Genomic DNA, 17,208 nt, shown 5'->3' with positions numbered 1-17,208 from the left:
CATATTCACACACACACTGAATGTCGACAGTGAGCAGGGCAGCCCATGGTTGTACAATTGTGTCCTGCATTCCTAAAGGCACCCTGTTGAGGTTGGGCCCCCATTTGGTAATGCATCTGTGCAGAGGGAGTGCAGGGATTAGTAACTGGAACAAAGGCCCTACATGTGCTAGCAGCAGCTCTAAAATTGAAATTCTCCTATTTAAAAATAAAAGAATGAAAAATCATTAAGTATTCACACTGCTGTATGCAGGCACACTGCAGGAAAAGCTGGAGTGAGAAAACACTTGGAAGAGTCATGGCATATGCAAGTTTTATTCTTTTTTTAAAAAAAAATCTAAAGACAAATTAAGCCAAAATGTCAAAATCCATTATTTTCCATTTGGCTCCAACAAAGAGTAAAGAGAGAACTCCAAAACTCTTTTACAACTTAATCCATAAGACTGGAAAAGCAAACTGTAATTACTGCTTTAGCCTTTCACCAACTTCCTTGTTCGGGGTGTGTGATCTTCGAGGACAACTTGTGGGATCGACTGTTGTCACTTAAATTCCTACAGTACAATCTTCACAGGCCTCTTTACAAGATGATAGCAACTATGCAAAGCTTTCTCCGAGTTTCAAGAAAATGTCACACAAAGCTCACACTTGCCGCTGTTTGGTCCCACTCTTTGTGAAACTGACAAAAAAAAGTAAGGTCTCCATGCGATGATGAAACAGCGCTAATATACACAAGGCACTTCAAAAAAGTTCATGGGAAGATTCATATTACTTTTTTATTCTATTTTTCCGTGAACTTTTTGAAGTACTCTCATAAGCATTAACAGTTCTTCAGAATTTTTTTTATGCATTCATTCTACCTTCACCTAGTTTGACATAAAGAAATTACCTGTATATAGAAAGAAGTAGAAAACTTTGCTCAAACTGTCAGTTATTTTGGCATTGCTTGTAATCTGTTACTGGTTAAGAACAAGCCTAGCTATGTCCTTCCTTCTAGTGCGTCTAGTTAAGAGACTGATGTAACAAAATGAGGGGAAATAAAAAATACGCTTTCTATAGGGCAGTAACACAAGCTGTGTCCAGCTACCATGTTCCTCTTACCAAAGTTTCAGCATCTGACCAAACAATTCAGAAGATTCAGAATACCACACAAAGATCTGTCAGGTAAGTGAGCTTTTCAATAAACTTTAAGTCATTCATGAAAATATTTGCTACTATTCTATTTCCACAATGAAAACTACTTCTGCCTTCCTCATTTGCCCCGAATCTAACTAAAAATAATTCTGTTCCTGAACCTACGTACCTAGAACACTGCTACACATAACCTCACCTCCCAATGTAGAGCAATAATCATCACGCCTCTACAACTGAATTTTCTAATAATGTAGGAATTTCAATACTTTTGAAAATGTAAAGTAAGAATTTACAACCGGCTCTCAGTTGCTTTGATGAAGTCAGTCTGCTCACCCCTGCTGGTCAGGCACCAGCCCCATGCCTGGAAGGGCAGAGAATTTTCCATTTTCACTTTAAAACCTTTCCCCAGATGAACTTGGCCCTAGCTTCAGGATCATCCAAACAAGCTTCAACAATTACCCAGACTCTGGACCCTTTGATTTAGATCTCCTGGGTCAGTGATGATAGTCCTACCAGATAGCCCCTTGAGATTCTAACAGCAAAGAGATGGGCTCCACGCCACCCCCCAGAAATATGCACACATACACACAAAGAAGTCTGCACAAAGTTACAGGGCTTCAAAACCTGTAAAATCTAACTGTACTATATCAATATTCTATGCCAGGGGGATACTACACCTCATGCACAAACTTCAGAGTGAATCACCCTCCCCCAAGAAGCCACTGAAATTCTCAGAGGCCCAGAATTTAAAAGACTATAGTCATTCCTTTGTGAATTGTGGTTAATTCTTCTCCTTGGAGGGGATTCAGCCAGAGCCCTTCAATTAGGCACGGTAACTAGGCCCAGCCACATCGACATATCAATACAGGCTGTTTGGGTTGGGGAAGGCCGCCCTTCCCGTGGAGTCCTGGCTCTAAGCCAGCTGGGTGATGGCTGAGTGACAGGGCTACGTGCGCTCCGTGAGGGTGGCAGCCAGCCCACACCCGAGCACACCGCCAGGCAGCCCGAGGAGGGAACCAACACTGGGGAACTCCCTGCCTCCCATCACTACTCCAGTCACCAGGAAAATGCTTCTTCCTCGCAATTACTACATCAGCGAAAGTCAGGCAAGCCCAGGGTTAAGGACATGAAGACAGGCATTTAACCATATCCTGTCTGATCCCTTTCCCCACGTAGTAGCAGCTGCCATTTCCTGAGGACCCACGTAGCCGGGTGGCACTTTACACCCATCTCATTTAGGTTCCTGATTCCTGGGAGGTGAGCAGCAGCCACGTGCCCTGAGTCACACTGCTCACAAGTCCTCAGCAGAAATCATTAGCCCTGGAAGTTGTGTGAATCTAGAAGTTATGGTTTTCCTACAGAAAAACAAATTCATGAGTAATCCCTGAAGCAATATGGGAGTAGGGACTCATGATATTGAACTCTTGACTGAGAAAACAGCCTTATCAGGAAAATAAAACTTCACCAGTAGCTCCCCAGGTGTTTCTGAGCATGATAGAGAAAAGGAATGCAAGACTGTCAGAGAATTAAGCATGGCTCTCTGTACGTTTCCATCTAAAATTAATCCTAAAATACTTGAAGGAATTCATGAAAACCTAAATACAATTGCTAAGAGAAGACATCGTTAATGGATAATATAGATAAAAAAACATAGTTACCAATCAAAATACGTTATGAAAAATGCCTTGAAGCAACATTCTTAAGGCAGGAGAGAAACCTACATTTGCACTCCCGCACTTGGAAAAGCACATCTGCTGAATGAAAGAAATGACACACAGCAGTCAGTGTAGGATTAGCACTCATGACATTCACTAGCCACATTTATTTACTGAACAAACATTTGTATAGTGCTTACTGTGTGCCTGAACTGTTCTGTGTGCTTCACAAATATTACTTGATTCTTCATAACAACCCTACAAGGTTAGGAACATTATCTCCATTTTACAGATGAGGAAACAGAGGCAAAAGGAGGATAGATAACTTGCCTTTTCAAACCCAGTTAATCTGGCCAGAGTGTGAGGCCTTAATCATCAAGTCATGCTTTACCATCACAGCTTACCTAACGACTAATATCAACTCACTCACCCCCACCTCATTTTTGAGAGAACTAAGACCTTCAGTTCTTCTTGAAGTATTTGACTCCCTCTCACCCTTGCCTATCACTCTTTTGGAATGATAGAAAATCATAAAATGCAAAAAAAAAAAAAACTACAAACATATGAAAAACTAAGGGTGCCTGGTATTGAGTCTATGAACTAAAGCTCCAGGGGGGAATTTAAACAAAAGCAAGAGGCAAAGAAAATTGATCCTGAATCCTGTGGCAAAGCACTATTTGTCCAAATTGTTGTCTTTACTTTGGTTATTCCCACTGCAGGCCAATCTCAATCCCGCCATAAAATCTCCACAGCCCCTGCAGGGCCCATATCTGCTCGGATGCAGTGGGTCAGCAGCCCACGTCCTATCCCAAGGCTATCCCTTAGGTTCTGTAGGAGGAAGTCTGCCTCTCCAGGACCTTTTTCTATTAGCTCACATCAGCATCATCCACTGTTTGCAGAATTGTTTCACAGTCAGACAATAAATGTCCAATTAAGAAAAAAATTTAAAAGGAAATATAAAAGTGTATTTCCCATGGGAAAAATGGAGAGGTACCAGGAAAAGGAATCCCAGGGATGAAATAAATTTTCCCTACCCAGGCTCAAAACTTCTTCAGGAGACATCTGAACTCCACTGCTACCACATTCATTAGAATCCATGTGATATAGAACTTTCTAAAATCACATTAATTAGAATTCACTGGATACAGACCCATTTTGGCTTAGAGGAGGTGTGAGATCCAGAAGACTTGTTAGAGCACTAGAGGGCTCTTCTGAGAGAAATGTATAAACGATTTTGGGGAGCAGAAAGGGGACTAGAAATAAATAAGTGCCTGGCTCTGACTTTGGGGGCTGGGAAAGTGGTTAATTTAATCTTCCCCATGCTCCTCAGTGATAGATGTCGGGGCCATTTTACAAATGTGGAAACAGAGTCAGCAGCAAGAAAGTAACTTGTTGGACTTTACAGAACTAAGCAGGTGAGCCAGAATTCCAAACCCATGGTCTTTCCACCACTAAACGCTGCTTCCAAAAAATATCAGGAAAAAAATTATCTGAAAACAGGTGTTATTACTTCCAGAGCAAACATGAATGAAATTGCCTTCCTTCAACTCGAAGATAATGCAACAAAGGACTCTCAGATGACACGCTTGGCTTACCAAACACAGGTTCAAACCCTTAACTGGGAAACCAAAGCTCTTCATGACCAAGTAGGAAAAGTCAAGGGGCAGCCACCCACCCACCTCTACCTAATCATACCTTTGATTCCAATCAAGCTGGGTTCCATTGTTTATCAAATTCTCCCCCAGGAGCCCCACACCTCAGCCTGCTGGAATAGCCACCTTACCCTGGCAGGCCAGAGACCACTTTAGGCTTCTGCATGGTATTCACAGTTAGCACTTTACAGATGCTCATTATTGAGAGCATCCGCTCTGAAGGTACTATTTACCAGTTTGGGCTCATCCAAAATCGCCATGATTCTTTCTCATTCTTCCTGCTGTCTTCAGCTCACACTCCTTGCAAGACTGTTAAATACCTGTTAGATTCCTGCTGTCATTAACAATGATTTTCCCCCCTCCATTCACCACACAGGAAGGAATCAGTTCCAAATTTCACTCCAATTCTAGCTCTGAAAAATTAAGTTTATTAGTACAAATAATAAAAGTTATATACATGTGTGTTTAACATGTGGTGGCTTTTTCTCAAAAATTTCCCAAGTGAATTAAAAATACCTGTATATTTTGGTTTTACCAATGAATAAGCTCAGATCTAATCAAATGAGCTCTGATTTTCTCGCGAGCAGAGAAACTATAGGAAGATACAGCACCATCTCTATTTCTCTTCTTAATGCATTAACTTTACTCAGTGGTTCTCAAACTTTAGAACGTATGAGAAACACCTGGAGAACTTGTGCATTTCTCTTTCAGTAGGTTTTGGGGAGAAGCCCAAGAATTTGCACTTACAGCATATTCTCAGCTGATGGTGATGCTGCTGGTCCAGGGACCACTAAGAACCACAGCTATTTTGTGGCAAAACTAAGAGTTCCGCCTCACCCTGAATGATAAAAAGTAAAGAGGAGTTGGTCAACTGCACTAGTTAATTTGGGAACTGAAAGTGGGTGGATAGATCAGGAAGTGAGAGGAATTCCTAGGGCATTTTCTGGCACAGGCTTTGCAGTGTTATTCCTACAGCTGGCAGGAAACATTCCAATTGTAACCTTCCAGCATGAATGTTTTGTGTTGGGTTCTGCCTCTGAGGATTACTGTCATGTCAGTGCTGGATTTGACTGTTGGTACAAGATTGCTCTCTCCAGGAATCAAATAAGAGGCACTGAAAGCAACTATTTTCTTTCTCAGATGAAAATTTAGTCTCATTTTTAATTTAATTCCTTATAATTCTGGAGAGAGACATATATTATGATACCTATGTTACAGATGAAGAAAGTGGGCTCAGAGAACTGACTTGTCCAAGATCACAGTGAAATGAAACAGAAATGTGAAATGTCCATCCTAGTGCCTAGAAGTAGGTGCTGAACAAATTTAAGTTAAAATATAAAAATTATATCTAACTCATCCATAAAGAAGTGAAAATTGAGGTCCTGAGATGACACTTGCCAGGGGCTGAGCTAGGACAAGAACCTGGGGTTGTAAGCTTCATGGTCCCAAGTTTCTCTTGCTTCTCTGAGCCAGACCTGGATTTACAAGCTGCTAGGATGCAGGTGTGACTCAGGGACCTTCCGGGACAAAGCATAGAATTTTGGAACTGAGAAGAAAAAACGTACAAAGTTAAGGTCCTCCTTCGAGACGGTCTTACATAGCTTGTCACTCTAATAAAATATTGAAACACTTTGGCATCAAATTAGAGTCCATGATGCAACCCCGCCACCTTTTTTCCCCAGCAAACATTTATAGCTTTTTGACACCCTGACATCCATTGAAATCAAAGTTCCTTTTGAAGACAAAATTAGGCCAACAAGCACCTGTGAATTGTAAGGGACTGTTCTAACACTAAGAGTATATACCTACAAAGCTTAACAGTCTCTGCATTCAAGGAATTTCTATGCACATGTGGGGCATGGTAAGCAGCGCAATAAATAAATGTACTGGGGCAGCCTGGATTAAGCTACCCACCAGCTCTAGGGAGGGAAGACTTCATAGAGCAGGCACTAGAGATGAATTTTGAAGAGCAGAAGACAATGGGGAAGTTCATTGTGCCTGGCAAATCAGTTTCTAGCATTTCAGGGAATGGGGGGAACTGGAGGGCAGTCAGTAGATTAAATGTACTCTAGAAAGGTCCGATGGGGTCAGCCATAAAGGGCTTTCAATGCCTAAGAGTTTACAGCATTGTACAGTAGACAATGGGGAAAGAGCATGACTGTTAGTTGTGTTTCTTTTTTTTTTTTTAAAGCATGAAGACTGCATGACTGGATTTGGGTTTGGGACTACTATACAAAAAAGCACATAAAATGGAATATAAGAAGAATGAGAGCCAAAGGTGGGTGATTTATGGTTAAATTATTTCTCTTTAAAAAACCTCCCTTCAAGGATTTCTACAAAAAAAAGGAAAAATTTAGTTTGGAAAAAAAAAGACAAAACTTGAGGTTACATAGTAAACCTAAAAACAAAACAAAAAAGCAGAATAGACCAAATTTTGACCAATAATACATGTTCCTGCCCTAGTCTTCAATAATTTGTGTTTAAAAAGGCTTTTGTAGGGCCAGCCCATGGCTCACTCGGGAGAGTGTGGTGCTGATAACACCAAGGCCACGGGTTCGGATCCCATATAGGGATGACCGGTTTGCTCACTGGGTGAGCGTGGTGCTCACACCACCAAGTCAAGGGTTAAGATCCCCTTACCGGTCATCTTTTAAAAAAAAAAAAAGGCTTTTGTTTATCCACTCCAATCACTCAAATTAACCTGCAAAATAATATGAATATGAAAGCCATCCAAAAAAAAAAAAAGACTTGTCAATTTTTTGTGGGGTATTGAGATTTCTGTGTAATGATCCCTCAGGCTTGACTAGACAGATGAGTAGAATTGAGAGGGAAAGTAGAGGGAGGGGCACAGGCAGAATCTTTGTTCTCTGTGGAAAACAGTGTATCTTCCAAGCAATGGTCAAAGAGTATTATCCTGAAAACTTCAAAACAACTTCAAGTTCCCCTTGTCAAACCAAAAATAGATTTAATTGACACCTGGAATTGAGTTTTTCATTTTGTCTTTTTTCCACTGGCAAATAATCAAGACTACTCTCCTCCTTTCATTCTTTGTATTTTGGAATTATTTTGGTATAGCAATAGTTGGTATTTCGGCCTCATTTTGGAAGGAAAAAAAAATATTCAACATGAGATAGGCACGTTTATTCCCGAACGTGAGAAATGTCGATCATTGTATCTTCTAAAGAAACAAAAATTGGCGTAAGAAGGAAGTACTGACTGTACTGAACACTGAAGATATTCAGTAGGTAGGTACCGAATGAATCCAATACAACATGTGAAAGCCTGCATTATACAACAGCAAACCCACGGGTCTGTAAGGCTGGGATTGGGTTGCGGGTGAAAAACACGTACTTGTAGTCACTTCCAGCTCACCAAAAATAAGAACAAGGAGCTGGCCAGTTAGCTCAGTTAGTTAGAGCCCAGTGTTAATAACGCCAAGGTCAAGAGTACAGATCCCCTTAACAGCCAGCCATTAAAACAACAAAGAAAAGAAGAACAGAAACTCACCCACAAATCAATATTGAAAGATGCAAAATTAAAGTAAGTGTCAGCTAGCCAGTTGGCTCAGCTGTTTAGAGCACAGTGTTATCAATACCAAGGTCAAGGGTTCAGATCCCCTTCCTGGCCAGCTGCCAAGAAAAATTAATTTTTTAAAAAGTGTTATACTGGTTTAAGATAGAAATAATCAAGAGAAAGGGGGTATAAATTCTATGTATAATTAACCAAACTAACTAATGTTGCTTGGCAAACAGACACATAGCTCTGAATCTGAGCCAAATCAACGGCTCCTGGCAATCTGCCAAAGCTGAATTTCTTAGTCTGGCATCATAAAATGATTTGTCTGTTGTATTTACAATGCCAGTGCCTCCAGATTCAGCTACCCGCTGGGCACCCCTGGCAGATGCCCAGCAGAATACATCTGAACTATCATCACTGTCAGAACATGTGCATTTGACAAACACTAGACAAAAGTGACACCAATTTCTTAGAGCAACATTATTTAACAGGTACAAAGTGCCAGTACAAAGAAATTATGGCTGTAATAATTAACAAAAAATTAATAACCTTCTCCACAGTGTTAACCAGCAAGCTACTCCTTGGTCTTCAATGAGCACAGGTTAAAATGTCATTGAATTTACCCAGGGCCACAAAGTTGAGTCAAAGAGCGGAGGTCTTGCCAAACCAAACAAGTGTGGCCCACAGGTGAGCACCCTTCTGGGTTTTATCCTGAACTACACATGATGCTGGGGTACCTGAAGATGCTTCTCAGATGAGTTCTGTTCATTATGGGTGGTGGAGAACTTCACCCCACCTTCAAGCTTCATCAGAGAAGTCTTTCATACGGTCCTTAGGATGAGGTCATAAAAGGCAAGGCCATTTGTGATTTATGAAATTAGAAGTTTTTCTAGCCAGAGTTAGGAATTAGGAAAGAAGTCACCAATTTTGCTGGAGCTGAGTAAAGTCAGAAAGGGAAATAATTCAGGACACCCAAAGGCTGAATACAGAGACAGGCTACATAACTCCATCTAAAGGTATTTACCAATTTTCAATCACAACTATATTTAAAATTCCCAAATAAAATGCTGGTGCAGCAGAATTAACCTACCAACCCTGGGCACTAGTCTACCTGAGTCATAGAGCAACCCCAGCCAGTACATCTCTTTATTAAAGAACTTTTTGGGACGGCCTGTGGCTCACTCGGTAGAGTGCGGTGCTGATAACACCAAGGCTGCGGGTTCGGATCCTATATAGGGATGGCCGGTTTGCTCACTGGCTGAGCGTGGTGCTGACAACACCAAGCCAAGGGTTGAGATCCCCTTACCGGTCATCTTTTAAAAAAAAAAAAAGAACCTTTTCTCAGGCCCAATACATACCCCAGTCCCTTTTCAAGGATCTGATCAAGATATCATCTCTCCAAATACAAAACTTAACTTTCAAATGACGGAGGGATTGGACTGACGTGATTTCTGATGCCTCTCTATCTCTAAAAATCCATATTATTAAAGTCCTGTATAGTTTTGGTCACTTATTTTGGTCACTTCATTCTAAGTAAATAGAGAAACTGGAGAAAGCCCAAAGAGAAACAATGACTAATACGTGTAAAAGTGGGCTTTTTAACTAGAAAAAGAGAAAGCAAAGTTTGTGATAATTATTACTCTACACTCAACTCTCAGTTTATATCTTCAGCTGGTTTTATAATCACTTTCCACCTCTCTTCTCCCATCCATGCACAGGTCTACCACAGGGCAAGGCACTGATTTAATGATTTATAAATGAATAAATTAAATTGATACACCCTGATTTTCTGCTTCACTGCAAGCTGCTAAGGTTGTGGTGGAATGCCCAGTGGCCCAAAATTGAGCAAAAAGTATTATAAATTAAACACACACACCTATCCCCACCTTCTTTGCTCCCAGGTGACATTCAACAAAATAGACAAAGAACACCATGAAAACTCATCCACTGGAGAGACTGGCTTCACTGTCACTGGGACTGTATTCTGTAAATTATTTCCTTGGAGTAATTTCCTTCCTCCAGGAGCTAAGTTATTTTTAATACAAAACATTTTATAGGAATCCCTCACATCCTTACAGAAAGATGTTCCAGTGCTTCAAACTCAGTGCTGCTTCTCCCTAAAATACCTTATTCACAGATAAATTTTTAAGATTTTAATTGCAGAGAACCCTTTATGGTGTCCAGTCCTCAAGCTCTGTGCTCTAAGATTTACACTCTCATGGGCCCTGGCAACCATTATTTGTGGCATGATTCTACATGCTCCCCACATCCCCCAACCAAGGCTGATAGGTCCCCTGAGCCAAGGTGAGACAATCGGACTTTCTCTCCCAGGCCATGAAAATAGGAATTCTGGAAAGTTACTCAAGTCTCTGCTCTTCTCAAACTTAATGCTGAAGTGGCCATTTTGAGGCAGCCATCTTGAGCTATATGCATAGAACAGCAGCAAACACTGGATTGAAATGAGAAGGGGAAGAAAAAAGAACACACACAGAGAGGCAAAGATGGAGCCCATAAAGCTCCAAAGAGAAGAACTAACACCTCGGCTGTCCTGGATGTTAAGGACTTTCTGGTTCCTAGTTCATGGCTCCAGTCTTCTGAGACCCCTGATTGCATTTCCTGCACTTGAGTCCTGAGAGATATCCTGATCTTTGCAGTACATTTTCCTATTTTTGCTTAAAGTAGCTTGCAACCACAATAAGTAATGGATATTCCTGATATCACATGAGAAGGGTAGGCCAAAACTATTATTGCTCAACAGCAGGGGAGTAGACCCACCACCCTGCAACACATTTTCTTTTATTCACAAACTTTTTCTGTGTTGTCATTCCCTCCGTATTGTTTCCAGGAGGAAATATGATCTGTCTGTTCACAATATCAACTCTCACAACACCATCGTCCACAGCTACTCCAGTCAGGGATCCTAACAACCAACCTTGTTAATAAATATGTTTCCTAAAAATAACAGTAGGAAAACACTAGCACAACATTCCATTTCTCTTTCAAATGTACTCAACAGACCCACTTCAATGTTTGAGGTTTTTTTGCTTTATTGTTTTTGTTTTTAAGCTTAAGAATGAGCCAAGTGTGAACTAGGGGACCCTACAGCTCAAAAGTAGATGCGAACATAAGCTCCTTCACCACTGTATCCCCAACCCCTGCACAGTACCCCACAGAGGGAACACTTCATAAACACGTGCTGAATAAATGAAAGGAGGAAAAGTAGGACAGCATAACAGTTAAGGGCACAAACTCTGGACTCAGATCTGGGTTAGAATCCCAAATCTCCCACTTATGGAGAGGTTGTACATGTTTGGGAATGGGGTAAATAGAAACTGTACTTTTTGTTCAATTTTGCTGCGAACCAAAAATTTTTCTAAAAAATAAAGTTTATTAATAATAATAAATAAATAAACCACAAATCTCCCACTTAAGGGCTTGTAACACTGATAAGGGCTCAGAATTCTGCCAAGAATTTTATGTGCATTATCTTATTTAATGCTCCCTCCCTCCAAAGCTTTAAGGTATTATTTTCTCTCATTTCACACTTGGTCAAAACTAAGCAACTTAGGGCCGGCCCGGTGGCGCACTGGAGAGTACGCCGCTTGGGAGCGCGGCGGTGCTCCCACTGAGGGTTCGGATCCCATGTGGAGACCGGTTCCGCTCACTGGCTGAGCGCAGTGCGGGTGCAACACCAAGGGTTGCGATCCCGTTACCGGTCAGTAAAAAAGACAAAAAGGAAAAAAAAAAAAAAAAACTAAGCAACTTGCCTGAGGCCACACGGTTAATAATTCCAAGCCTAAACCCCTAACCCCTATGATAAACTGCTTCTTACCACTGACTTGGAGACTTGGGGCAAAATATTTAAGCACTCAATTTGTTAAAGATTGTGGCTCTGAAGATTAAGTTAAGATAAGATTTGTAAAATGCTTAGCACAGAGTCAGACAGAGCAAACTGCTCAATAAAATACAGTTATTATTAGAGTTACTAGTGAGTCTATAGTGAGCTGCTTCAAGCAGAGGGACTTCGGGTTCTATAAATTACACGTTCCCCCCTTTCTGCCGGAACCACCATCTTTTGGTAATTCACCGAAAGGACTAATACAAAAGGAAAGAGAAGAGGCACTGATGTATGTTCTCTAGGCCTTTTAGAAAACATAGAGTTGTTCCTTTGGCCACATACATGAGAATCTACAAGAAAGGTGATATCCTAGACATCAAGGTAATGGGTGCTGTTCAAAAAGGAATGCCCCGCAAGTGTTACCATGGCAAAACTGGAAGAGTCTGCAGCGTTACCCAGCAGGCTGTTGGCACTGTTGTAAACAAACAAGTTCAGGGCCAGATACTTGCCAAGAGAATTAATGTGCGTATTGAGCATATTAAGCACTCTAAGAGCCCAGACAGCTTCCTGAAACACTGAAGGAATACGATCAGAAAGAGAAGGAGAAAGAGAAAGGAATCTGGGTTCAGCTGAAGCCCCAACCTGCTCCACCCAGAGAAGCACATTTGTGAGAACCAACGGCAAGGAGGCAGAGCTGCTGGAACCAATTCCCTACAAATTCATGGCATAATGGGTGTAAAAAAACAAAACAAAAACCCAAAATCTCTGTACCGTTTCTCTTAATTGAGTAGAAGTATGGTGTCCCCTCCCCTAAAGAAATATCTAAAGCAAAAAAATATATATATATATATATAAATTTATATATATACATATATATGTAAAACACATTCTCTGGAAAACAGTCATTTTCATGATCTAGGCAGCCAAAGAAAAAAGAGCAAATTATGAACAATATTTATCTTGGATATGGTCAAAAATCTCCAAAAGAGAACAACAGATAAGAAATCCTTTGCTAGCCTAGAAATGATGATCGTGCTTGAAGTTAGGGGGCGCCATACTGCTGTACATTTTAGGAAATCCCTTTCCCCCAGAGGGTCTCCATCACCCTTGAATTTTTCTCCAACAAAGATAAGGCAGATAAATTTCTGACCAATGATAACTTTCTTGGTAGGGAGAAAGACCATCTAATATTTCTTTCTATATTGTTCCACAATTCCAATTTTAGGTCCGATATATATTCTTGTTTAATTCCCAATGCCTTTGCTGTTGCTTCATTGAGATAAAGGGTATCATTACATTATTCGATGACCTTTAAAAGTCCAGCAAAAACCAGAAAGTATTTAATTAAGATGAATGCATTAATGACCATAACCCCAAGAAATTTCAAGTAGCTAAGAAACAATTGGTTTAAAACTTACATATTGGCAATTGTTGAAACTGAGTGATGGGAACTCATACTAGTCTCTCTCTACGTTTATGTTTGGAAATTTCCTTAATAAAAAGTTACAAATAAATTTAAAATATACGCACAAATTGTCTTATAAAAATTTAGTTGTTCTAGAGCAAGGTGTTAAAACACCAACATCAAGGGTTTGGATCCCCATTCCCACCAACTGCCAAAAAAAATTAGTTATTACTGAAAACCCACTTGAAGGATGCAGAAGGAAACTGAGTCTATTATCACTACTCCGGGAAGAAGCACAAAATAAGGGACTTAGTTGAAGGAAGAAAAGTGAGTAAAGAAAAAATGTTAAATTAAGGTGAAAGTGACATAAATCATGTAGAAATGGAATGTGTTTCTATAATGTTTTAATAGTCAACTTCAAAGAAGAGACTCACGGCCACAGGACATCACTTAGCATACTTCTTTATATAAGCAAATCAAACTTTTTAAATTTTTTACTATCCTAATTGTTTGCTCAAGCCTGGTTTGCATTTGGTTCTAATCGGCCAGGGAATATCCCAATCTAGAGATGATTTTTCTAAAGGGCAGTAATGAAGAGCTTTGTGCCAAAACAGCCAAAGTAAAGCTGGAAATCTGGGTATGGGCAGATGTCTCTTCAATGGACAAGACGAATTTTCTCTTTTCAACACAGTCACCTTCTGAGAGGGCTAACTGATAAGTTATTTATTCTACCCGGAAGATAAACCATAACTGAAGAATCATATCTAGAGATCTTTTCTTTCTTTACCCTGATTTACACAGTGCTTTTTATTCCACTGAGTTAAATTCTAGCCTGAAACCCTACCCTTACCCGTTAAGTCAAAGCTAAATAAAAATATTTAACTTTCAAATACAGTAGTGACCTCTTTCTACCTTTTAATTCTGACCTCCCTCAGAGCAAACTCTGTCCCTAGAATGCTGGGAGAAAATTCCTAACACTTTAGTTTAGAAAAACTTTTAAAAACTGATAAGCCATCTGCTCTTCCAGAGTGAAGCTACAAGCACCTCAGTGACACTGAGGCTAATCCTGTCCTTCCCCCACCCTAGGAGACAAGCAAGCAAGGTCATTTAGTGCAAAAACAAAACTAATCTAAAGACAAATGACTTTCTAATCCACCACCAAAAGGATGGAAGAGTAAAGAAACACTTTAACATAAATCTTCTACAGAGTTCAGCTAACTCTGAATTTTTCCCAAATCAAAGTAAAATTTAGAAAGTAGCATTTTCTTCAAAGATTTATTTGTGTCCCTTAATAACGATGTTTTCAGGTATCCTATTCATGTGCTATTGGTTTGAAAGGCCTACGGAAACCTATGTCCCCTCCCTCTACTCATCCCCCTCAACTTCTACACATTTCCAGTTTTTACCACCTGCCCTTCATTAGGAGTGCTCCTCTCAGCTTATGGGACAGATGAGACAATAATGGCTTGTTTTATCACAGGATTAATCTTAAATTGAGAAATACTACATTTGAATGTTCGTCTTCCCTCTCAAGCTAGTATGCTTCCCCTCACTATGTTTCAGTAAAAGTTTTCCATAGTCTAAGTGCCCCTTGACCAGACCACAATACAGGTACAAGTCACTCAGAATTGCCACTGGAAAACTGGCTGGACTATCATTTGAAATAAGACTGAGTAGCAAGAATACCCCAAAATAATGTACGGGCATCAACATCATGATACCTACGTTCCCATATTTCTACCAATCTATCTGTGAATGTTCCCAAGATAAATTACTACACAGACAGTGACTTCTGGCTATGTGAACAAAAACACGGTTTCTTCCCAGAGCTACTTGATTCTCTCATGAGCACTTAATTGGTTGTTTCAAGTGGATTTTGCCATTAGTTGATAGTTAGGAAAAGAAAGGCGGTGGTGTAGAGCTCAGCACCAAGAGAGAATTTTCTGTCAAGGAGATAGATGGTCCAGCAGTGTCCAGGGTCCAAGAAGTCAAGGACAGCACTCAGAAGTGAAGGGGAGTTTTACCTATCCACATGCAAAGTGTTCTTTCCCACACTTGCCAAACTCCACAACCGGCACACTACAAAAGCACAACCGCCTCCAGAATTCATTGAGTGCTTTTGTAGGTATCCCTTCTGACCACAATGAAGGACAGTAGTAGGTGACTTTGAAGTAGGCATTTAAGATCACGAGCACACCTGTACCTCGTATCATACACAGTGTGGCTAATATCCTTCCCCTCGTTTGGATCTTTGAAAACCACCACGTATTAAAGTCGGACCAAAAGCCACATCGTGTCCTACTTGTACCACCCACCTAAGCACTGCAAAGTCAACGGAAGGTCATCATAACCTGAGTCCCTTAACATGGACTTTCGCTAGTAGGAATTAGGGCGGGGAGAAGAGGTGTAGGGGAAAGAGACGAACCACGGCTGACTTCTTGGTTAAAAACCAAAGTTTGCTTACAGCCCTCCGAAGGCTACATTCGAGCGACACCGAACGCCTCGCGTCCCCGCGGGCGGCAGCTGCGGAGGGGCGCCCGCGCGCGTCCTACCTTGGACCTCTCCTTCACGTAGTATTTGCCCAGCCGGCTCCCGCAGTACAGGACCAGCCTGTCGATGAGGGACAGGAGGAAGCTGATGGCCTCGCAGCCTTCCTCGTTGCCCCCGATCCACGTGATCTGGTCGCCCCGCAGGTGCCGCTTGGAGACGCCGGCGCGCGGCCCGGCCAGCTGGCCGTCCCGCAGGGCCCCGTTGCGGTGCAGCTGCTTGACGCGCTCCAGGACGCAGTCGCCCACCACCTCGCCCAGGAAGTTGTCCAGGTAGCAGAAGCCCACCTCGTGCAGACAGGGCACGATGTACTCCAGGGCGATTTTCTCCAGATCCAGCCTCATGATGTGTCCCAGGGGCATCTCGCCCGCACAGTCGAGGTCAGGGACCCCCAGTGTGCACTCAGAGAGGAAGCGATCTACGCGAGCGCGAAGCCGAGGCCAGGGGAGCGTAGCGCGGGGTTCAGTAACCTGCGGCGGCCACGGTCCCCGAGCCACCGCGATGCCAGGGACAGGGTAAAGTTGCTCGCAACTCTCGGGAGAAGAGATCCCTGTTCAGAGACCAGCGGGAGTTGTGCGGGGCTCCACGTCCCAGCGCCCGACTGGCCCCGCGAAAGAGTCGCAGGACCCCTTTTGGACGCAGAGCCACCACTGCTGCGGCGGCAGCCAGAGGCCGGGAGAGGCTGAGGTCCCACCCCTAAGCCGGCCGACTCAGCGCGTCACGGGCCCCGCCCCGGGACCGCCTCCGGGACAGCCCTTCTCCCCGCCACCCACCCACCCCGGCCAGTCCCCCGCCCAGTCCCCCGCCCAGTCTCCCCCACCGCAAAGCAGCCCGGCGGGCTGGCCGCCAACCTGAGTTGTTTGTGACTAGGGGAGGGGCTGGAGAACAGGCGAATGCTTAGAATGCTCTTGATTTGCACATTGTTTTGCATAAAATCCCATAAGAAACTTGAAAACCCGGATCCCCACTCTGAAAATGGAAGTGAAGTTTACGGCGCAGTTCACTGACACATTCTGGGCTGGTCACCACACAGGCTTTCGAGCAAAAACCCACGAACAAATATACGTATTTATTAAACAATGGTCTTGTCCTAGCTCTACCTGGTGCCTTTCCTTCTTCCTTCAGCTGTTTGATCCAGGTCAGGAGGTTCAAGCCACTGAGAGATTGGGAGGGATCCAGTTTTAGCTAAAATTGCCACATTAACAAACATTTCCCTTAGCCCCTACTCTGTGCAAGGCCCTATATGCTCCATGAGGAGGGGGATGTGCACACGAAGATGGGCTGTATCGTACCCGACTGAACCCTGCAAATACTGTATTGTACTTTGCTGGATGTTCTGAAATTCTACCTTGAGTATTAATCACATACTGGTGAAACAAGTCGATATAGATGTCTCCCAAAGTATTCACTGTATTCTAGGTCTCTCGTCTCACGTTTTCCACAAGCAGCTGCACTTTTTCAGCAG

The 17,208-nt window shown here is 42.2% G+C and overlaps 1 protein-coding gene and 1 pseudogene across 1 annotated transcript in view; one reads left to right on the top strand and one right to left on the bottom strand.

The window, feature by feature from the left end:
* The window catches only part of EGLN3 (egl-9 family hypoxia-inducible factor 3), a gene marked incomplete at its 3' end in the record, with an annotated part of 25,174 nt that extends 8,777 nt beyond the window's left edge, over nucleotides 1-16,397 (bottom strand). Inside the window, exon 1 of the mRNA XM_008591733.1 lies at nucleotides 15,749-16,397. Coding sequence (XP_008589955.1) covers nucleotides 15,749-16,105 — 357 coding nt within the window. The remainder of the gene's footprint in view (nucleotides 1-15,748) is intronic.
* Nucleotides 1,024-12,521, top strand: LOC103607200 (annotated as a pseudogene).
* Nucleotides 16,398-17,208: the final 811 nt, after the last annotated feature.

Source organism: Galeopterus variegatus, unplaced genomic scaffold (genome assembly GCF_000696425.1).
Source record: "Galeopterus variegatus unplaced genomic scaffold, G_variegatus-3.0.2 Scaffold7232, whole genome shotgun sequence".
NCBI classification, from domain to species: Eukaryota; Metazoa; Chordata; class Mammalia; order Dermoptera; family Cynocephalidae; genus Galeopterus; species Galeopterus variegatus.
Note: the sequence above shows the minus strand (reverse complement) of the source record. Positions and strands in the feature narration are given on the sequence as shown.